We start from the raw sequence: 23,853 nt of genomic DNA on the forward strand, positions 1-23,853 counted from the left end.
GCAGGGCGTGTACTGTGTGCTCTAGCGAAGTGTGTAAACATCCGAAGGAAATGCGTTCTACGACGTTCAACAGTAGCATCATGTAGCGAATAAATAGTGGTTCGCGCGATTTAATGCCAGCACGGTACGGTATCGTTTCTGAAGCAGTGACACTACAGCGTCCGTGTGTGGTCAAATAGAAGCATCCTTCCAGTTGGACGTTTTGAATTCAAATGTGCTCCGCGCGCGTGTGTATTTGCGTCTGCCTTGGCGTACGTTCCTTTGTGATCCCGGTGATGATGCGATAGGCTAAAATCAAGCGAAAAATTATAGTAAAGCAGCAGTAAACCAGCAGTGCGAACCAGCAGTGCTCGCCCGGTAGTGAAAGCAGGCGAAGCAGTTGGATGTGACGCGTGTTACTCCCGCAAACTTTTAAATAGGCAAATTTAAACATTTTGCGTAAGGTAGTGGTTAAGGTAAGCTAAGTTAGTACTGTTTAAAAATTACATTCAACCAAACAAAAACGATCCCCCGTTGGTGCCATAGAAAGGTGTTTCGAAATTAGTACACACCGAGCATACGTTATCGCAGTCGTTTTTCCCCAGCAAAAAAGAAAAACTCCCAAACTCCCCTGCTAGCGAAAGAGAGCAGTGTGTGGTTGAAGAATGTACCTTACCACGATCGTAGCACCGTTTCAGTTGCTTTCGTGAGCAGTATTTGCACTCGCACTATCGCATAAAACGAATCATCTCTGAGATTGGCCTGAGATGCGTGATTGCAACTAAATTGGCTATGAGAAGCGTGATTGCAACGAGTGCAATAGAAACAACATCTTCATCATGTAATGTGTGTCTGTGTAAAACTAAAACGAGTAACGAACAACGTCGAATCGCCTTTACATGCACTTCCACCTTAGATTGGAGGATGACCCCTACGGATAGCGAATGTTTACGTACGTAGCATCTTCAATTCTTTACATAAATTTGTTCTAAAGTTTCATTACTAAGAGGATTAAAGTAGTTGTTAATCATTTATGCAAAATGGGAACATGCCCTGCAAGCTCTTCTATTCTGAATGCGTTTTCTGCTCCCACGACACAGAAAAAAGGCATCACAAACTCTCTTCTCAGATCCTTAAACACGAAGCTTTGTAGCATGCCAGAATAAAATGAGAAAATAATTCCAGAAGACGGCACAAAAATACCATCCAAACGAGAACATTAGCAACTTTCAGCTTCTTTTTCCCGCTGTGTTTTTAATCGGACATCTTCCCTTCCGGCCATGTGGGCCCACAGGCGAAAGTGACCACTTGTGTTCACTGCTTCTGCTCGTGCACGGAATACAAAATTGGAATAATCTAATTCACAACGGTGGTATGGACCCAGGCTACAACAATAGTAGAGAGAGAGAGAGAGAGAAAAACACACATTAGTCACGGTTTTAAAGCAAATCCACCAAGCAGCATCTGCCGGATGGATAATTTCTTTTGCTTACCTTTTTTTCCCCCCTCCCGGTACTGTGGAACGTAAAGAGACAAAAGCATTGGAACAGAAGAATTTCCATCTGGAATTTCCCGCACTGGAAAAGGGTACACTGTAAACCACGAATGCCCGGGGACTTCGAAGTGTTCTGCAGTACGAACACGGAAGTGGTAGATGCAGCAAAGGATAATTGTTCATTGAGCCCTTTATCATATAATTAGGTGTCTCACTTGCTACTATCTACCCAACCTTGCATGCTTTGTACCATTCTGCCCGATTACCCGCCTGCTCGTCTCGTCTCGGTCGAGATTCTTTCTGTTAACGAAATTCACCACACACTGGAACATGCATTGCAAACACATGCACATGCCATGGCGTATACCTAATTATATGATATACGATGAAACAATTTCTTATCTGCATCTAGCCTAACCGCGATGGTAGAATCAAACCGATGGTAGGTTAACACAAATAACACTCCTCCCCTAAAGCGTTGGAAGTTGTAGTCTAGGGTTAGAACTCGAATTTCACATGGTCCGAAGCGTTCCAGTAATTGTTAAGCGATAGACATGTAAGCGACCGTTGTGTACAGTATACATTGCACATTAAACACGGTGATAATATACGCTTTAATTATATAAATAAGAAGTAGATATGTCGAATAATTTCATCGACGTAGATATCAATAGAACACTTCTCGTAGGTAAGAATGCCCCCAACAATCCTATTACCATAGTCCGTACAAAATCCATTCATTTAGTTAGTACATTAAATTACAAATCAATTCCACATCTGTTTGGTTCAATAAACTCTCATTTCGGTGCGAACCTGCCCATACAAGTCAATGGCTAATAAGTGGCAAGGTGGACAATAACCTGGCGTTCTATTGAATAATCAAAATTGAATAATTTTGTTTGCAAATAAAAGTCTCATTCGATGAGATTTTCTTCGCAGCATAATTAACTCTCATTAGAATTTCTCTTTTGTGGTCGGTTTTCATTTAATTCCTCTCACGATAAAGTCTTACTAATGGATTCTTGTACAAGTTCCATTTCTACTATGGTTTATCAGCTTTTACATCAGCTTAAAGCTTATGCTGCACAGCATCATCAGCTCGTATCGAACGGACAGACATAAATTTAATTTGCTTTTTTAAACTCTCTACACCATATACGAAGTGCGAGGGCTTTAGTCGGCAACATTAAAATTCAAACAGAATAGATATTACATTTCTTCATCTCCTCATATTCACGGTATCTTCCGTGTGGCCTTTCTTTTTTTGTTTCGATAAAATTTATAAACGTCAGCATATTTTTGCTGATTTGCAGAATTCACATGGTTCACGGCGAATATTCTGTGGTCGTTCATCCTTTCTGTCCTCATCTCTTTCTTAAAGAAAGCTTTTCCGAAAACTGTGATCTTGTATTTCAGCTTCAAACCTGATTTCATTTTCGGTTGAATTAAATTTTTAATCATCTCCGTCGTTACGCTAACTTTACACACCTCTAAACCATCTCGGCATAGGAACCCAGCTATAGAAGAGTCCATTTCTCTTTTCTTGTCAGTAATTGCAAAAAGTAAAGCGAGTGTACGATGGAAGCGAAACTCATGCCATCTAAACGCGTGAAACACAGACCTAACAAAACAGATTTCTAATACCTGGACGGTATCTTTTCAAGCTGAAACTTTAGATAACCGCTAGGAATACCGTTCGAATTACCGTTGTAACAAACAGTACGGATTACATGAGCTAAGCTAAATATCATGGCATTAGTATCATTAGCATTAGCTGTTCGTAAAATCTACTGTATAAAGTTGCTTCCTTTCGTAGCAAACTAGCGTACAATAGGCATAGAGTGGAGAGGATAGTGTTATAATACTAAGAACTTATCCAATATAGCGAACCATATGTGAACTGAGCGAGGGAAGAGAGTTGTCACGTTGACGGTGTGAAGTTGTGGATTTGTTATTGATCTTCTACCATGAACAGGAAGTTCGCTAAGTTATAATCATTCAGAAAGAGTTTTGCTTTAACATATAAAGAACTCCTTTCGTGTTCTTGAAGATATAATACCCACAAATATTCAAACTCCAAACCAAACCAACTTCCTGAATTGCAGGGGGAGCAGTAACATTTAAACAACTCACACCGTGTAATCTTGACGCGGTTTGCTTCAATACCATATTGAAGCAAACATGAAAAAAGACAAACATAAAATTGCTTTGGAAGATTGCTTTAAACAATTGTACATAATTTTGAAACGATTCAAACAAAACAAAACGAAAATCGATCAACAGAGTAACAAAACCAAATACAATAAAAACACAACTCACACATTGTAGCGATGCGGCACGCGATAGTAGAGCGTGCCGAGTGTTTGGGGGTAGGGTTTGGGATCGGTTAAAAAAGCATATTTATATACATTTAAACATAAGCGAAAGAAAACGGAAGAGAAGGCAGCAGCAGCAGCAGGAGCAGCAGCAAGCTCACTGAAGATAAGGTTGGGCAGGTTTTTTAGCTATAAATGGTAGCAACCTACATCTTAAGCGGAATGCAAACAACCCTAAAAAATAAGCATCCCGATAGCATTACCGATGAAAACAACATCCCACCCCCATCAAATCCCAATTTCAACAGCGCGCAATGGCAATGCTTTTCGCACCTTTCCCGGCCGGTAAAAAGCTTTCACCCTTCAGTCCGATATCAGTTAGCACATTTTTTTACGGTGTAAGAGAGAGAAAGCGAGAGAAACCTTGTAAAATAACCATAAAGAAAACCGTTTTCCCTCCCATTCCCTTACATCCCCTTGCGAGCGGATTCCATTTTGCCTGTAAAGTGTGTCAAAATATGGGACCCATTTACTATTTGCAAACCTGACAATTTACGAATTTAGTCGCTGTTGCCGTGAGGGAAACAGTTTTTTCCTCCCGCTCCATATACATAACCGTACCAATAAGGTGTCACCCAGCTACCCAGCAGTGCGATAAAAAGAACCCCATCCCCATGGTGGTATTGGTGGTGCACTCGACCAACAAGAACAGAAAACTACCCCTTTAGTCAGTTCCTCAAGCTTCTTCATCGCGTTCCACATCGAAAACCTGAACACATGAACCAAAAATTTGTATTTGAATCGCTCTAAAGTAACAGAATCAGAATGCATCTAAATGAGTAATACACCGAAACACCGAACCGAAGATTCAACACTTAAGAAATATTGACAATGTGTGCCTTATGATGTATTTTCTGCTAGGGGTTTGTCGTCGCTCGTGTTGCTCCTTAATGAGGAAGGCGAGTGAGGAAGCGTGTGCGGAAACCGGGCACGGGGAAGATGTATTTTTGATAAAAAAAAATATCCATAAAAAAACCTAAACAAAACAAATCCCGGCATCCATTGAGGCGTGCGTACACCGGGCGTATTGAGTCTGGAATGAAGAAAGGGCGTATGGATGTGAGTCCTTGAGGAGATGTGTAAATTATTGCATGTATATGGCTGGAAAGGAAGTGAAAACCCCCGAGTAACAAACGTGCTTTTTTGTCCCCCGACCTTTGCTAGTTGTTGCAAGCCTAGAAGAAGACCTTCCGGTGCGGTTTGAGCCAACCCTTAGGAAAGGAGATGTAGTACCACAGTAATTCTCAGTGCCACCAGAGCCACCAGAGTGTATGCTGGTAAGAGTGTTGAATGTGTACAAACTCAAGCGAAAATCTATACGTTTACATAACATTTCTGTTCTCGAAGTCCCCCAAAAAATGGAAACGAAAAATTCACTAACGAAACACATCGCTTTTTGCACCTATTTCAGGTTACTACAACACAGTCTTCTTGCTATCCTTTTGCACACCCTACACACCCAGGCTCAGTTATGCCGTACAAGTTTTCTTTAACTCAATCTCTACCCATTGTTAATGCTTTGAGTTAGGGAGGCATCCCTCTGTACCATTACAACGTGAAACAATGGCACCATGATATTAGAGTTGTAAGAGGCCCCGAGAACACAATACACGGTGGTGTATAACCTAAAAGGCTTCCATAAGCGAACCCGGCTCCCCCCCCCTTTCCGGTGCGCACTGGTCGTCGTCGTCGTGTGACGTTTGTAAATATTAGTCTAGCGAAGGTTAGCCTGTAAATATGTGCTGCTAAGCACAAATAATAGCGCTAAGGAACCATTCAGACATTAACAAATAAATCCTAAGACGCACGGTAGCGGTACGAGAAAGTAAGCAAGGAACAGTTGGTCAACATGATACACTAAGGTGGAAGTGCACTAATGGCAAACAACGGCGAACAATTAGGCTGTTTCAAAGAGGAAAACCACCCGATTCAAACACACAGACACTCACTTGGTGTAGAATTAAGACGGCGATCGGGAATTGTGCTATCGATCGTGGAACGGGTGGACATGAGTCCCCAATAATGGCTGCTAACGTAACTTCTTCTACTGCTGCGAGCATCATGCCACTCCTTCCCTCACACATATATGCCACACACACACGCGCGCGCGTTTATTATGATATTTAGATAGCGGCTTTAATAATTTGTTGACTCGATTATTAAGATATTCCGATTGTGAGGTAAATTAGGCAGATAGGCACTAACTATAGGCCATTGGGGGATAAAAGGGATGATACATTTAGGAAAGGAAGTACTTCATTTTGTGCTGCGAGAAGGACATACACTAAACAGACGATGAATTAAGCTAACCATTGAGAATAAACTAGTATGTAAATGGGGGAATATGCGCGAAAAAAAAACTAATAATAAGCGCAACGGTGTTAAGTGATTTCAACAAAATTCCTTGGATGATAGATTACTCAATACTCAAGAGTCTATAATGAACTGTTAACTCGTTTCTCTGTATATTACACGATTTGCCTATAGTAGAGTGTATATGTGTGTGTGCGTGTGTGTGCGTGTATGTGTACCAGGGAGTGAATCAAGAAAAAAAACATGAATGGGAGACGTTTGTAATAACTTTAGCGGGAAAGAAATCTTCTGCTCGCTCTATTAAACACACGAACCCAACGGATATGCAGAAGGCGCAGGGCACAACACAGTGGGCAGACAAAATGCAACATATAATCAAAAGTGTCCTAACGAATATAAGAGATAACGTCGTGGAATTTATGACAGAGACAAATATCTATTCATATAACAAAAAAAACCACCCACACTCTTCCCTGCTGATTGCTTGCAGATCCACGATCGGGATTGTTAGAAGTATGAACAGAGAGAAAGAGATAGGAGAGAGAGAGAGAGAGGGAGATAGGAAAAAAGTAAATATCCTGCGGGAGATACTGATGTCGATCGCTGATGAAAAATGATATCCTTCTTTTTACGTTGCCTCTTCCTCCTCAACCATGGTAATCACATAATCGTTTAATTACATGGATGCATAACAAACGGCTAATCTGTAGAGGCTCTTTGCCAAATCGATTAATAAAACGGCAAACGCGATATTCAACATGATAAAACATGCTATAAAACAAGTACCCCGCCGCTAGTACGCCCGCCGCTGACGATGGCGCAAAATGTGCCCAGGTTGTGCTGAGCAGGTCCTGCGAGGTACACCGCGAGGTTTTGATAGCACAGGGCGCGTGAGATGAAATCAAAATGGACAGCGAATTAAATGCATTATTCCTCGACTCATTAGCACGCTTTTGGCACTGCAGTGGCCGGCTTGAATGGTTTTTTTGTTATCATCATGGCATAGCATTTTTTTAGGGAACAGGTTCCAAATAGGAATGGCCAATAATGGCGCGGCTGATAAACATTCTGTAAATTGAAAATTTAATTTAACGCTCCACTAGGCAGCACTTCGATTGAAACAAAAGTGCAAAAAAAAACACAGGAACCGGGAGTTCGTTGGCGACGGATTCGGACACGCCGGATGGAGTGTAGTGTAAGCATTTAATTTACATTGTACGTGAATGATAAGTTCAACCAGATGCGAAAACAACGGACAAAATAACATGCGCGTCTGTATAAACAGGGAAACCCCCGGAAGAGTCGTTTGAGTAATTGGGTAAATTGATTAATTTTCCTACTTTCGTCTCTCCGAATCCCGGCACCCGGCGAACGAACGATCGATAGGAGTTGTACAATGAGAATTTTAATGGAAATTCTCAATAGAAGAGAATTGTACTTCTGTTATCGTTATCGATCGATTTGTACCGAAACGTACAGGAGGAACTGTGGGATGAAAGTAGCCATCGAGAAACATAAAATTGCTTGTGAAATTTCTGCAAAACAAAAAACAAAACAACCCAAGTAAAGCCGAAAAACACAACCCCCTAAAACAAAACTTGCATGTTACTAAAATAAACGTTTAATGTTTACGACCAAATCAAAACAAAACACACGAACAGCGCGTGTGCGAGGGGGAGAAAATTAAATAATCTTAGCAATGTACTAAATAAATCCACTGGTGATGATGGTGTGTTACGATGTAAACCAGAGTGTGTATTAGAGTATGTATAGGCGAAATACATCGACTTTAGCGAACCAAAACAAAAATGAGAAGAAAAAAAACTTTAAAAAATACAATTTAAAAACCCGCTAACTACTGCTCGTTCATTCAAAGATATAAACATATAATAAACTGATATTATAAATTTAAACTAAACCAAACAAAAACAAAAAAGGGAGGAAACCCAATTCCTTCAGCTAAAACAGAACAACCTGTTGTAATTATTGTAAACCTTGCATAAACAAAACCCGATAGCGATAAGCGAGCGTGGCCCGGTAGTGGAGAAAGTGGAGGCTATACAACAGACCGGTTATAAATGCAACAGTATAAAACAAAACGTGTCGGCATGTAGTCAGAACGGGAAGAAGGGAAACGTACAGTGAGAACGCGAACGCGCAGAGCATAGGCAATGCATAGCAAAGAAGCAACTAATTAAATTTGTTATCTTGAAACTGATGTGTTGTACATAACCTAAACATAATGCACAGAAAACAAACGTAACAAAACGAGAAACAGAAAAAAAGAAAGAAATGGATGGTAGGAAAACGGCAAGAGAGTAGCGTGAACATGGAAACAACAAAAATAAACAAACAAATGAAACGAACAATTTGAAATAAAGACGATTGAAATATTTAAACGCGCATTGATCTTTTCTTTTTAGCTCAATCTTTAGCTACTTTCGGGAGAGAATTACTTGCGAACTATCGCATACAAATGTTACCTTTTACAGGTCATGATCCATCTGTTTATAAAGAGTCTCAAAGGATCAACTTCTATGAAGTTCGAAGTAAATACAGTGCAAAAGGGAAGCTAACAAATATCCGAAAAAGTTAACAACATGGAAGAAGGCCCAATAGTAGCAACTGTCAAGAGCTACAATATTTACAAGAAATATCTGCAAAACATATGAGGTGAGGGTAAGGATACGACTAATCTAGAGTATACTGGAACACGCAGCCCAGGAACTTAGCAACGGTTTATAACTAACCGTGAACTCTTACTTGAATTAATGATCAAATAATAATAAAAATGACATACCTTCAGGTCATCCTCCAAGACGTTGATGCAAATGTCAATTACCGAACCGCCGATGACGAGCTTGAATGAAGAAAATACAACAATAAATCTTTGTCACACTCCTTCTACAATATTTCAAATGTTCTTTCTCGCTGCCGCAACCACAGGAGAGTTCTTTCCCGCAAACGTACATTAACAATGCACCGTACTTAACGCTACGGTAAACGCCTCTTCCTTCAACTCGCAGCCATCAAGAAGCACACGAATTGTTTTATTTTAAAGAAGGTATAAAAATAAATGCAGAGCTCAACTAACCGGAGCACCAGCGCCATCAGCAGGCAACGAGCCAACGTCTTTACTCTCCATCTCCCGCGAAGACCCATTCTCGATGCGCGCAAGTTCCACCGCAATGTCTGCGGCAACTTGTGCGTTATTTTTTATCAAAGCCATATCTGGAATTGAAGACAAACAAGAACGGATTTTTATACAATCTGGCCCAGCCACGGGAGCGTTTTAACCCGCATCAGATCTTACTTGCATCGAGACTTTTCCCACGCGTCAACGCTGACACGGCAGAAAGTATGAATGGTGTTACTTCTTTGCCGTAAATTCGTTTACGCTCTGCGTCCCGAAGCGCTTCTGCAATTACCGCATTCATCTCGGTGGCATCCATTGCGTAGCGTTCCGGTATCGGCACGCCAATTAGAATTCCTGACCCGAGCCCAAGCGCACGGTTCATGTGAAGCATCTCGGCAGCTACGGTTGCACTGGTAAGATTGTAGGCCGCCTTTGACCCGCTCGAGCGTGTATAGAAGGCAGGAAATTCACAGTCCTCACTGCCGTAGGTGGTAACGCATACGCCCTGAGTTTCCTGGAATGAGATTATGGCAGAGAGATGGCGTTGGACATTTGGCATTTAAAGGAGACTTTGCAAGAAAGGCTATAAAACATGTTTGAAAAATCGGACTTTGTTATATATCGACTTAACAGCATCATTATCTTATCTCAGTTTCGTTACTGCACAGTACCATGGTCGTAATAAATCATGAATTATCAATTACTATAATAGACTGCTCATCGAATGGGCTCTGCAGGAGATTTATAAATCCCGCGCTCCAACGAGATGACGTTAAATAGTCCTTAGGGAAAGGTACTACGGGGTTCTGGGTGCATCCGTGTAAATCGCGCAACAATAAATCATTCTTTACACCGCTAACCTGGATCTTCCGGCGTATACTACCGTTACACCATGACTTACCAGGTATTCCAGCGTACGCGGTATGTCCAGGATTGACTTAACGCCGCTCGATACGACCGCAACCGGGCAGCGGCCCAGCTCAATCAGGTCCGCCGAAACGTCCATCGTCCGTTCGCCTTCGCGATGCACTCCGCCGATGCCACCGGTCGCAAAGATACGTATACCAACCGCATCGGCGACGAGCAGTGTACCCGCCACCGTTGTACCACCGTTTCGACCCGTCGCCATTACGTACGCCATATCCCGGCGGGACGTTTTCAGCGTTTGAGCTCCACTATCGTTACGGGCCAGCAACCGCAACTGATCCGCCCCTAGGCCCACCTTTATGCGACCTCCAACAATTGCTATCGTGGCGGGAACTGCACCCTACAAACATGGAGAAGGATACATTTAATAAGGACACGTAGCAGAGTGTGCGCTAGTCGGAGATTAAACTCGCAAGGGAGTGAACCATGCCTCGTCTGACAAAGCGAGTGTTAAGGGTAGCTTGTTAAAGTCGGTCATAGTTAATCCCAGTACCGGGACACCTTTTTCCAAAGAAGAAAATCTAGTCCTGGTACCAGTACACGCACACACACACACATGGAATGTGTTTTATCATTTTTTTATGCCTGATTCCGGTTGGCGGAATAATGCTGAAGGCAGAGCAACCCGAACGAAACCAGTACGTTCACTTCTGCAGCTGATGGTGAAATTTGGTTTTAATTGAATCTTGTGGTTTTGGAAGCAGAATATGCGCTTACTGGCCCAAAATCTCTATTCCTGCTTTGGCACTGTATGGTGGTCCTCTGGCGTCAGTATTCTCGATTAAGATCCTCCCTCTATACACTGTATGCACCGTTAGCGTATTCCCTTTAGCCAACCACACGATGCATTGCTGCCCGTTGCGCTCTCCAAACCACGCTCTTGTGCAATGCGGTCAGCGGGGACAGTGCGGTTTGCGGTTTTGCTAGTAGTTAAAACTCAGTTAGTAACCGAAATTGCAGTCGAACGTGAGCTTCACCGTTTAAACAGTCGACGAGTCGCATCGACTGGATCGGTCCCTGTGTGAAAGCAATGGACAACCTACCGAGCACTGCTGATACCATCTCGGCCCTTATCTTACTAACGAAACGAGAGAAAAAAAATAACACTAGCGCACGACAACAGCATGCGGTTAAGCGGACGCTCCGGACCACCTGGGATATGTGCTAATTGCTGCAGGTCCAGAGGATGCCACACTAGTTTATGTTTTCCTCCGCACCAATGCCACAGTCGCGCGTACACACTTGTCACCTACCTGCTGTCGTACGATCTGCTCCACCTCTAGTGCCGTGTCGAGATTGTGCGGATACGGCATTCCGTGGGTAATGATGGTTGATTCTAATGCCACTACCAACTGTGGCGTGTGTCGGAGGGTTTCGCGCACTTCCGGTGCGATGTCGATCAGGGACGGGCTATTTTGGGGTTTCGTTTTTCCAGCGCATTGTGTTATTCCAGTCCAAGCGTTGCCAAGGATAATATGAAAAGAGAGTGAAACTTAGTTCTTTTGGATGATGTTGGTGAGAGAGGGCAATATGTTTGTTCTTTTCATTTTACCTGATACGACGTTTTGATGATGCTGTAGTACCGTGCTGGCTTACACAATACCCTCGGGATAAACGACAGCTCGTAGACATCGTGGCTATTATGCGTAACATTTTGCTGGGTCAATTTTTTTAGCTGCTCGACGATCAAACAAAACCTGTTATAAATATTTTATGAAAATAAAATATATTGTCTTTAATTAATTACGCTTTAGATAACTACAAAAATATCACGACTTTCATTTAAATATCGTAAAGTTTATATAGTTCGATATGTCAATAGTAAATTAAATAATTAAACGCCCTGGGAGCATTGGGATCGGGAGCAAACGCATTGGGAGAAAAAATATAAATCTTTTGCAAATTATATTCTAAACAACAACGCAACAGGTGTGGCCGAACCGAACATGCGCATTGCGTCTAATTGCACGGGTGCCTTTGATCGTTACGATGGCAGCCGCTCGCCATAGAAACGGCGCTCGGTTTTATTTGTTGAATAACGCTAAAGAGTACTCTGGTTCGAACTACACAGTACGACGCGGTTTTCACTGAGAGACGATTGATTTTTTTTACATTCGTTATCAATTTTGTGTAGTAATTTGTTTCAGTAAATTTCCATTCACATCGTTCGCCGACGTGGAGCGTTCTTATCATGGAGGGATTGCCGAAGTTGCCTGGGAACGATTTTGCCAACCGTCTGCGTCAGAAGCATCATGTACCGCAGAGCTTCAAGTACATCAATGGCTATCCAATTCCGGCCCGACCCGAGTGTGGCCTCGGCGGAGAACGGCTGAATGAAGATTCCATCCAATTCTGTCCCGAACCGAATGGTGGGGGCAATAATACGGTGCTGTACGATCCGATCCTCACGTACGGTCGAGTACGCCATCTACCGGTCAAACCGTACCGGCCACATTTTGTGCTGTACGATCAGAAGACGCTCAAATTCAATGCGTTCTTCCGGCAATCGGTACCGGAGTCGGCCACCGAAACGTTCCGCATACGCTATGTGCACATTCTCTACTTCCTCGAGGACGACACGATGACTGTGCTGGAACCGACGATCGAAAACTGTGGCTATCCTCAGGGTCGGCTGGTGCGTCGTGGCAGGAAGCTTAAAAATACGGATCGCGAAGAGTTTTACAACTGGAAGGATCTGAACATCGGTATCGATGTGGAGATGCATGGGTACGTTTTCCACATTACCGATTGCGATGCGTACACGAAGGAATTTTTGCTAAGCAATGGAATTGAGCTGAACGAGATCGAACTGCTTCCACCGGATCCAACCATGAACGAGCGTTCGATCAGCCAGCGACAGACGTTCCGGCATCACAAAATGTACCCAGTACCGGACGATAAGCTGCGAAAGTATCTCGAGTATCAGGGGAAGGTTCTGCAGTAAGTACACCCAGAAAGTTTCAGGGTGTTATCTTATCATTCAGTGGATTAAGTTATTGTCGCGTGTCACCAGTCAGTGGTGGGGGAATACGTCTGACCTTACAACATTGTATCAATTTCTCATTGTAGCTTCGATTGTGTGCTGGATGAGCGAGACCGCGACGGTGGCGAATTGATGACATACAAGCTGTTCTATTATCTCGAAGATGACACAGTATCCATAAAAGAGCTAAAGGAGAACCAAGAAGGACGGGACTACTTCCCGATGCTGCTGCGCAAGCAGAAACTGCCAAAGGACTGGAAAGAAAATCCTGGTAATTCAACAGCTGTAGGTCAGTACATCCAGTCATCTACTAAAACTCTCCCATTTTCCATTACCTTGCAGTTTCTCACCCGTCAATATTTCTCGAGAAAACTGATGCCGAAGTGTCGGAATATTATTCTCCAAAGGATCTGATCGTTGGCACGACCATCTTCGTGTACGGACGCAAGTTTCTTCTGCTCGACTGCGATGGGTTCACGCGTTGCTACTACGAAAAAGCGCTCAAACTCATCCAACCCGACCGGGTGCGGTTGGACAGTTCGCCCAAGCGAATACCCCGACTAGACGTACCGAGCTACCTCGGTCTCGGTACACCAGAAGATTCGCTTGCCTCGTACCATAGCCTTGTTCCCAAAAGCCCGAAAAAGGACGTCATTACGTACTTGGTGAATGTAAACAAATTTCTACGATACGGGTGCGTGCTGGACACGGCACACCCGGAGGATAAAATACGCAAGTTCGTACTGAGTCTTTCGCTTGCGGACGGTACGATTACCATCATGGAATCGTCTGTCGATAATTCTGGCATTCGGGGAGGTCGGTTCTTATCGCCGCGTAAAGTTTGGCTTCCCGGCTGCAATCCAGACGAGCCGGAGTATTACACGGCAAAGGATCTCTACATTGGAGCTACGATAGTGGTGTTTGCACATCGTTTTCAAATAGTCAGTGCCGATCTGTACGTGTACCGGTACATGCAAGCGCATCCGGAAATATTTTCCCCAATGGCGATTGACAGTGTGCGCAATTATCTGCTGGGCGAAGGACATTTGAAAGATGATCTCCGGCAGGCCACGGAAGAGGAGTATCAGAAACTGGAGCAAACAACTCCCGGGGAATCAAACGACCAAGATGAAGTGCAGAAGCGGCTGACCGGCTTTGAAATCGGTGACACCAAAGCTACCTCGCCAATACCGCCAGCACGTGGTTCACCCGTTCCTCATGGAGATGGTACGCAACGTCCTGTCGAACCAGCGGAACATCCCTGTCCGCATCCTATTATACCCGACGAAGAGCTACGAAAGGCGTACCACACAAACGAACCGGATGAACTTGCCATCCAAGCATACCGCGTGCCGGAGGATCAACCAAGTTCTCCACAAAGTTCTCCCACACACGGAACCAAAAAGGGTTCTAAAACGGTTCGGTTCCAGGACGATTGTTAGGCGGGCTTACCTTAAAATACTTCGACTGCACGTGTAGGACGAACATTCAAAAGGATAATTCACACATACACACAGCACTACACACGCGCGCACTTACGACACACACTTCGAAACGCGGCGCACACGCAGCTTTTCGTCAGCTGTTCACGGACACTGTTTGTTTACAACTGATGCCGGCATCGAGCAAAGCACATACACAGTCGTGCGTCGTATGTCAACCAAATGTCATCTAAATCGTACAGGGTGATCCGTTTTTGTAGCGGTTTTATTTGAATATGATTGTTTCTTTTTTATGTTTCATGCAAGGATGTGAAGTAAATGAATGTTTTATTTCAACAAAGTCCCTTTTTACTACAAATTGAGCTGTTTTGATCATAATCATTCGATCTATCCACAAAACGTAGAGTTTGTTGAATACAACAGATGTCGCTGATGGTATATCCGCAAATGTCGGTGTTTATCGTTGCCATAGCAACGGAAAAGTATGGCCACAACAAACCGGTACCACGGTCGTAGAAATAATTTTCAAAACATCAATCTGAATCGTGATTTGCTGAACGGGTCGATCGGAATGGATTCGGATTACGCTAAATTTACGCTTAAATCCAACACACCGATTGGATTTGAATCTACACGGTGTGAAACGGCACCACAAGACCGTCTCAAAAAGGATGTCGGTGTAGATCCTTGTCCAATTCCAACTTGCATCGATGTTGCAACGGAACCGAAGGAACGGAAAGAAACCGCTGCGAGTATCTTCGATAAAGACTTTTTTTTCTAGATTCATTGATTGGTTTAAGTTATCTAACATTTAAGTCATCTCACGTGTCTTTCCTTACAGACTCAGACGATCAGTGCACCGAGAAGCAAGAAATTTGCAACCTACGACGATTCCAAGCTGGTCTCGTTTATACGCAAAGTGCAACCCATTGTGGAGGAAGAACTTTCTTACGGGATGACACCATTTTTTGATTGTAACGATAATCTGTACGAAACTTCCGAACGATACCGAGTGTGTCGTCATCAAGAGTTAACTCTTCGCGGGTTGATGCCTGATCACACTACCGAAAAGCATGACGCAAACGCGTTCCACGTGGGTGCAGCAGCTTGGCTTTCCATACTGACACGTGACGCTCCACTGCTGGTAGTCGCCTGCAGCCCTAGCCACGAAGCATGGTGTGATCATTTCAGCTCAATCATTACGGTGTTCTGTCCCAAGCGGGATCGTTACGGTGGTTCCGTACAGTGGGTAGAGTTGAGCAGCAATCCGGTTAAAGCTTGCATAGAATCACTAGAAACGAACCCGTTCAATCGGGACATGTTCGCTGGCGGCACCGTCTCCGGGGACGTGTACATCTGGCACTACGAGATGAATCTCAGGAACGAGCGGAACTCCTTCGCCGAACTACACTCGGAAACGACCGATTGCGGGAAGGTGGTCGATATGGCATGGACACGTTATAACGTAATGTCCAAATCGGACTACGCCCTGCTCACAGCACACAGCGAAGGTACCGTCATACAATGGCGTGTTGGTAAAACGATCGTAAAGGACAAAATTTTCAAACTCAACGTACCATCGGCCACCGGCAAGGCACTCATTCTGACGCAAATATTGGCCACCTCGAATACGGAGTTTGTGACTGGCTGTGACGATGGATCGTTGCTACTCTGCTCCACCACGCAATTAAATCCACTCGGAGTAGCGTCCACATCGGTAGTCAACTCCGTCAACTCATCTACTGCCACCGGTGCCGGAAAAGTTAATTATTTCTCTCCGGGTACGATTGAGTTGAAGAGTCACGCGTTCAGTGTAACTAGCCTCCAGAAGATTGAGAATCGCCGCCAGGAGTTGCTCGTTAGCTGTGATCTCACGGGAGAAGTGTTGTTCCATGACATCACGGATAGTATCGTAAGTGGAATAGAAATCGTCACAGTGGAGTTGTAAGTGATTAATTAATTACCGGATTATTTTTTCCAGAATTCCACTCCAACACTAATCATCAAAATGCCTCTTCCCTTCAAAACACGCATTGTTTGCACGAGCGACACGGAATACATCTTTTCACCGACGGAAAATGGTCTACTGGAGCTGTATCGCATCGGAAGCGGAAAGGTTGACACAGTGGAATCGTCCGTACCTTTGAAAGGTTCTCCAAATCTTATTAAGATGTCTGCCAATGGGTAAGCATCGCAAGATAAAACATGAAGAGCTGAATTTAACGATTTTCTTTATGACATCCACAGAAAATGGCTTATTACTGGTACGTACAATGGAACATTCATCTTGTACTCCGTAACGATGGAATACTAAAGGCCCATAGCATCAATTCGCAAGGTTCTCTGTTGAAATGCGAAACGATACCTTCTAATAAAATATGCTCAATTTGGTAATACAACCATTAAAAAACAGTCACACCATTTTTTCATATTATGTTGAGCTAACAACGTGCGTCCACTATTGTTTATTGTGTATAATCATTTCTTCTATCACATCTACATTTAAAGACAAAAATATTTCCAAAACGCTCTTAATCATTCGTTCAACTTAAAACATAAAAAAACCGCATATTCACGATAACAGATCGAACTGATTGGATAATAATATTATTTAAAAACATATTCATCTAATATAATATAACAGTTCTGCCACACGCTAGATGCTACAATGAACAATTTTGAGGTGTAAATTTGTGCATTTCCTCATCCACGCCACGCAATTCATCGAGGGCTTTTGTCTGTGGAGGGTTGTCTTTCTAAGCGCAGATCGGGCACCGTCAGTCGCTGTTGTGGCGGCGGTTCCTGTCTGTCCGATGAGTTACCCGAAGAGGAACTCCAGTGTACGGACGAAAGTCGCGATTCGCCCGAAAACAGTCCCGTCTCGGTGCGGTTAGTAACTATGGTATCCGTATTGCCGTCCCCTGCCAATTTCAAGCTAGTACCACTGACGGTCGATTTGCTCGCAACCGGTGTGGATGTCCGCTGAATGCTTTTCCCATCCGTTGGCGTATGCATCAGCAGCTCCCGGACTGGGCTCGCGTTGGAATTGCTATTGTCCAGTCGGCTTATGTTCAACAGCGAACGTAGCAACGTGCTGTGGGAACCGTGCGAACTCGAAGATACCGACGAAAGTGACTGCAGATCGGACTGGGTGCGTACCATCAGTTCGCGCGTTATAAACTCTGCCAGATTCGGTGGTTTGCCCACCCCTTCCGCAGCGTTTTCCACGGTTTCATCGTTTGGACCGATGATTTTTGCTTCCCCCGTTAGTGAGTTCGGTGACGAACCGCTCGAGTGCTGTTCGAGTTGAGTTCGTTTCAGCATAGGTGAAGCCCACCAAAGACCAAAGTTGTCCAGATCGCGTTTGAACGATTCGGACAATGGTTGCAGAGCCGACGCTGGAATCTCCTGCCGAGAAGCTGATCCTACCGGTCGTGCTGTATCCTGCCTTTGTTGCTGTTCGATCGCAGGAGCCGCCGTATCTTGCGCTTCTGAGAGAGGTGTGGAACGGTTCGAGTTATCCAGTGAGTTGTTGAACGGTTTTACGATTATGTTCAACTTTCTCAACTCGGCCACAACATCAGGGAGAGATGCGTCGGAACTTGACTTATTGACAGTGCTTCCTGATGCAATCGACTGTACTGTTGCCTCGCCTTCTTCCGTAATATCGAACGCTGGTGCTGGTCCAGGGAATTTCCTGTACGCCAGTCTCTCCGGTTCCCGTTCCTCCGTCACATCCAGTGCCAGCGCAGACCTGTCCACAGGATCAACTGTTTGTTCTAGCTCCATGCGCACGAACGATGCTGTCCCCGTTGTCGTACCGGTTGCCGTACTACGCACATACTCCTCATAGTTCATGAACCGATCGTACCCAATGTCGGGGACCGATGGTTCATTTAGTAGCAACCTGTTGCGGGCTTCTGCCAGTACCTCGGCAGTGTTTGCATTATCTCCGGCTGTGACTGATACCGTCGAAAGATCGTTCACTTTTGATGTAGCTACCGGTGCCGGTGTTTCCACTTCCGGAATCGTAGATAGTTCGTGCATTGGCAGTTCATCCGGTAGCTGTGGACTAAATCGTGCAATGGCGACTGGCGGCGTGCTACGGCGTAAAGCACCACTACCAACGGACAGCAGTTTTGGTCCTCCGCCAATCTCTACCTGAACACCGGGAGCAGACATTAGCGCTGGTTTTGGAATATCTTTCAGGAATGGTTCGAATGGAAGTGGTTCCTTTCCTTGGCTACCTTCCTCGGAGGGGCTTTCCCGTATATCGGACGCGGTTAGTGGACGGGACATTGCAATACCACTGTCCTTGCTGAGCCCGATCTGCTTGGAGGAGAAGATGTTGTCAATCTCTTCGCTTACCGGATCATCTCCGATCGGCGCTACACTCGGGGCCGTTGGAACCGGTGGCGATTGAACTACATCGGAAGGCTTATGCTTTAGCGACTGTGATGGTTGTTGTGCAGCGGTAGAACTGATCGCTGGTGGTAGATCCATATATTTCGTCGATTCTTGTTGCTCCAAGGAAGAGAGACTGTCCTCAATGAGGCGCCGCTTTTCTTCACGCACCTGGTTAATCATTTGGGACAGTTCCGTTATGCGTTGGCTGCATCGTTCCGTGAGTTGGGAGTAGCGTTCAAGAATTTCTTGCTCTTCCCGATCGCTCAGATTGATCACCTCCACATGGCCTTGGGGTGTGATGATTTTCGCAACCTTCGTTGACTGATCGCGTTTGGGAGATTTCAAAATGGATTTTAAAGAACCTTCCTTCACTGTCGGTGCTGGTGGTTGTGAACCGTGTTCAATTACATTACGGTGCACTGTCTCACTAGAAGTCTGTTCAATCCGTTGATTCTCCCTGGTATTGCTTTTATCAAGTTGTTTTTTACTCGATTTCCCCTTCAATGACTGCTCGTCGGTACCAGCGGCAGCTTTTTTCTGCTGCTTCTGCATTGCTCGTTCTCTGCGCCGTAACGTTTCCATCCATATTCCTTCCACACGGCTTACTTCAACATCATCCGACGGTTCATTCATCAAACTGCCATCGTTCGCAGCCGAAATACCACTCCGCTCGCTACTGCCCAACGTTGACTGATCGGATCGTCGTATCGTTTCGTCGATCTCTTGCAGAAAGTTATAATTTTCATCGATAAACTTCCGTAACCGATTAGCGCGCTCAATTTCTGCTTCGTTCGGGGCAAGAGGGCCAATTTGGACAACCCCCGCTGGTTGACCACCGGCTACATTGCTGCTAACGTTCACGATCGATTCATTTGGTGTCGAAACGCTCGTCGAGCTTACTCCAAGCTGATCAATGGATTGCCGTGACATACCGAGCAATCGGACAATGTATTTGAGCAGATTCGGGTTCAGATTCGCACCCGTTGGAATGCTTTTCGTAATTGCGATGCCCAACTTTCTACGATCATCGGTTTTCTGCAGGTGATGCTTCGGTGCAGCTGAAGCCTTCGATGTATCGGGGAGGATTTGTTTGTTTGGCTCGTTTGCTGCTCCGGGTACTTCCCGCTGAAGGATCTTCAAACTACCGATCTTTGGAGGAAGTGGTCGATACACGGTTGATGTAGTCGAAGAACTGCCGGGTGAGAGTTCCATTACTTTCTTTCTGACTTGTACATCTTTCCGAGTTGCAAGCGGCTTTATGATCGGTTGGATTGGCTCCGGAGCTGGTTCCAACGTATCTTGTTTTTCTGGTATAGCCGTCACCCGATCCGATATTACTGCCTTTGACTTTTTCTTGTGCTTCTTTTTCGTAGGCGATGGTCCCTTATCGTTTACGGTGATGATTATCTTTACCGGCGGTGGCGCATCACTCGTTCGCTTCTCAACGGTTTCGTACGAGTCTTTGCTGGTTTCACTGATACTGCTTCCGGCAGACGACGGTTCAACAACGTCCACGCCGACTGTTCCCTTGTGACCTTTTGTTTCTACGTGTACCGTGGGAGTTTTCTTTGCATCCTTCTTCACCTTCTTTCCGGGTGCATCTCCATCTCGGTGCTTTTGTTGTTTTCTCTGCAGCATTGCCATCTTCTCTGCCAACTGGCGACCTAATTCTTCTACCTCCTGTTCACGCTTTTGCAACAGTTGCTGCTGTTCGAGCAATTCTTCTTGCCGTCGTTTCATACGCTCAAGTCGCTCTATTTCCAGCTTAGCCGTACCATCGTCCATTTTTTGGTCGGATGTTTTTGCCAACTGTTCCGCCTTCTCACGTGCTAGCTCTTCCGTAAGCAAACGGCGCTGCTCGTTAATTTGTTCCAACAGTTCCTTCAACTTCGCTATTTTATCCATTCCACCGGTTGCTTCGAATGGTAGTGGAATGCCGGGACGCTCGAACGTGTCCAGCACGATCGAGGCACAACTGTCGGTGGAAATGTCTTTCCCTTCCGGCTGGATGGCACCGCTTCCAGATTTCATTTGCCCCACATTTACCACGGATGGACGTACGGTCGGAAGGCGCTGTTCGGACGAGGTTGGCATTTGCACAATCGGACAAGTTACGAGAGCACGCTGACGAAGTAAACTTTCAACCGCCTCGACGGCCTTCCGTTGACGCGTTACTGCCTGCTGCCTAACCGTGGCTTCCGAAGGCACTGATTTCGACGGCTGCAAAGACAATTCCATTGGTTAGTTCATTGCGCTCTATGGTGCATTCATACGTACACCTACAATTGCTAAACTTTTCAGTTTATTTTCCACTCGCGTTAAATTGTCCAACTCCTGCGACAGCTTTTCGTAATCTTTTCTGGTTTGCTGCTTTTCTAGTGCCGGTTTTGTGCGATCCACCGGTGGTTTGCTACAATGGTTAAAGAAAATGAATCTATGCCAAATTTAGTCCCTCCCAGCCAGCCCTCCTATTTAATTACCTTCGTGCTTTGGCAAGCTCTTGCTGCAGGAGTTCGTATCGATCCGCTTCCTCCATACCGGTCGGATCATCCGATCGATGATCTTCGCGCTGCACAAACCCAACCGGTTGATCGTACTCCTTCCGGTACTTGGTGTTACAATCGTAGTATTGAACCTTCGTACTACAGGCACCTCCGTATGATGCGGTGGACGAGCTCGATTCCGGTAGGACCGCTTTCTTTCGATGCTTCCCTACAACCTCTACCTGCTGTGGATTACTTCGCTGCGATAAAGGTACAGTTTTTGGTTTTTCGACCATCTTTCGGGGTGGAACTTTACGGGGCGATTCATTCGTGGCGAGCGGAAACGGACGATCGTCATGTGTGAGAACTGAGCTTGTGGGAAAGGAAAGTGTGTTATCACTCAAGTTATCAAACTGGACCGTTTTCTGTGTTCCGTAAGTGTCACGGTATGCAGCGGAAGGTTGTCGAGTCTCATCGTGCAGAGAGTGTTGCCGTTGGCGGCGTCTTTGTTGGATCAGTTCCGTGATCTGGGTGAATGGTTGCAGTCGTTGTGGTTTCGGTGGTGCTGGTGGTGAAACAACGTTCGTTCGAAAATCGCTCGGTGACGTGAAGGCAGTGGCACTGTACTCATGTCCTACTGTTGGAACATTCTCTTTGTCGATGTGAGCTGAGATAATACCTGGACAGTAATGTTCGTCTTCCGACTCGGACAGGATTGTTACGGGTAGCGTTGGGTGTACGTCTTTTCGTTGCCTACTCGATCGAAAGTGTTCGTACGGACTTGGTGTAGGTTCCGTAGAACTGTCACCATCAGCCGGAATGGCAGCAGTATCCTTTCGCGCATCTACGGGCGCCGGTGCTGGCAGTACGACAACGGGATTGACTGTTTGAACGGCAATAGATTTCGATGGCACGTATTGTTTCTTCCGCAGCTTTGCTTCTTTCTCTGCCGCTTTACGGTCCCGTTCTCGCGTTGCGTTTGCTTCCGCTATTTTCCCACGCTGTAAAGCGACCGCCTGTTGAGTGGCACGTTTTTCCTCAAACCAAACGGCACACTCTTCGGCCGCTTCGGCCGCCCGATGTGCTTCACCAACTTCACAAGCATTGCGCGCATATTCATCCTGCAGGGTCCGTACGTGTTGCCGTTTCCAGGCCTTCACTTCTTCGCGTTTCGTTTGCTCAATTTTGGCCAGTTCTTTCTCCTTGGCCTGCTGATAATTTTGGCGCACTTTCGCTGCTAGCTGTTTCGATTGTTGACGAACCTGGGACATTGAAGAAGTACAATAAAAGAAGCTTCAGCACAAGAAACTGAGTAAAATGCGTTTCACACCATACAATGACCACAACAGTTCGCATCGACCGCAATTACGTCACCGTCAAAATTGTGCCCAAACATTAAAATCGAGGTCATCGTGTTTGTGCCCCTTGCTGGACAAACGAAGAGCGTAACCCCCCCTTACCTGTACTAGTCGTCGGATGCGTAGCTTTTCGTTGGCAATCTTACGGACACTTTCCAGATCGGCCAACGGGTTCGACACCATCGGTAGGTCAACATCATGCACGGTCACACTAACGGACATGATGCTCATCCGAATGCACGCACGCAGCTGTCTCTAATTGCCCGTTCACCACGATCGCTGCAGTAACGCGATAAGCATGTGCAACGGTTCAGTTCAAACACTGTCGAAAACTGCACCAAGCGAATGAACGAACATTCTACGGAAGGATGCGTTGTGTCTCGCTTTGTTTTGGCTGCGTCTTTTGTTTGCCGAAGATGCACTTGCTCGATGTTTACGCGTGCTTTCTTTCGGTGTCTCTCATTTCCATGTTCGCTTTTATTCAGTTTGGTACGCAACGGAACGCTGTTTGGAGGTGTAATTGTGACGTTAGCATCGCTACGCGTAAAGCCAGCTGCCGCACCGTATTTTGACAGCACACACTTGTTCTGGTATGTTTTTCTTCCGCGATAATGCACTTTTAGTTATAACCGGAGTCTATTGGATGTATAAATGCTAACTGTTGTTAAGTTTATAATCGAAGCAAGATGATAATCTGCGGAAGAAATACTGTTGCCGAGAGAAAGACCGAATGTTTGTCAGTTATGAAATTCGCTTGAATGTAGCGCTTGACAGCTGGCGTCGTTTCGCCGTTTTGCCGCTAGAGTCGCTGCTAGTCACCTGCGGTATCCCCATGATAGAGTACTGTTTACACCATTACAAAATATACGAGGAAAATATAAAAACAATAGGGAATTATTCATTTTTATATTAAATTACTGAACGTATTTCAATAAAAAATCATCCGATCTATTTT

The 23,853-nt window shown here is 45.1% G+C and overlaps 4 protein-coding genes across 4 annotated transcripts in view; 2 read left to right on the plus strand and 2 right to left on the minus strand.

Moving 5' to 3' along the window:
- The window catches only part of LOC128298323 (uncharacterized), a 171,989-nt gene extending 157,155 nt beyond the window's left edge, over positions 1–14,834 (minus strand). Inside the window, exons 1-7 of the mRNA XM_053034072.1 lie at positions 14,661–14,834; positions 11,778–11,922; positions 11,479–11,635; positions 10,200–10,565; positions 9,476–9,812; positions 9,257–9,393; positions 8,963–9,022 (exon numbers count right to left, since the gene is read on the minus strand). Of these exons, the coding sequence (XP_052890032.1) occupies positions 8,963–9,022; positions 9,257–9,393; positions 9,476–9,812; positions 10,200–10,565; positions 11,479–11,635; positions 11,778–11,878 (1,158 nt within the window). The 5' untranslated portion in view covers positions 11,879–11,922; positions 14,661–14,834. The remainder of the gene's footprint in view (positions 1–8,962; positions 9,023–9,256; positions 9,394–9,475; positions 9,813–10,199; positions 10,566–11,478; positions 11,636–11,777; positions 11,923–14,660) is intronic.
- On the plus strand, positions 12,417–14,650 carry LOC128298324 (EF-hand domain-containing protein 1-like). The gene is made up of 3 exons (XM_053034073.1): positions 12,417–13,165; positions 13,295–13,479; positions 13,551–14,650. The coding sequence occupies exons 1-3, from the start codon at positions 12,417–12,419 to the stop codon at positions 14,648–14,650; spliced, it is 2,034 nt and encodes a 677-aa protein (XP_052890033.1).
- A 387-nt stretch (positions 14,835–15,221) lies between the features above and the next one.
- On the plus strand, positions 15,222–16,964 carry LOC128298577 (uncharacterized). The gene is made up of 4 exons (XM_053034346.1): positions 15,222–15,398; positions 15,492–16,562; positions 16,632–16,834; positions 16,898–16,964. Exons 1-4 carry the CDS (start codon positions 15,222–15,224, stop codon positions 16,962–16,964), a joined length of 1,518 nt encoding a protein of 505 aa, XP_052890306.1.
- Positions 16,965–17,126: 162 nt separating this feature from the next.
- LOC128310371 (uncharacterized) lies at positions 17,127–23,278 on the minus strand. The gene is made up of 4 exons (XM_053046995.1): positions 23,001–23,278; positions 21,538–22,802; positions 21,341–21,467; positions 17,127–21,277 (listed from the first exon to the last, which is right to left on the minus strand). The coding sequence occupies exons 1-4, from the start codon at positions 23,127–23,129 to the stop codon at positions 17,372–17,374; spliced, it is 5,427 nt and encodes a 1,808-aa protein (XP_052902955.1). The 5' UTR covers positions 23,130–23,278; the 3' UTR covers positions 17,127–17,371.
- Positions 23,279–23,853: the final 575 nt, after the last annotated feature.

Source organism: Anopheles moucheti, chromosome 2, assembly GCF_943734755.1.
Source record: "Anopheles moucheti chromosome 2, idAnoMoucSN_F20_07, whole genome shotgun sequence".
NCBI lineage: Eukaryota > Metazoa > Arthropoda > Insecta > Diptera > Culicidae > Anopheles > Anopheles moucheti.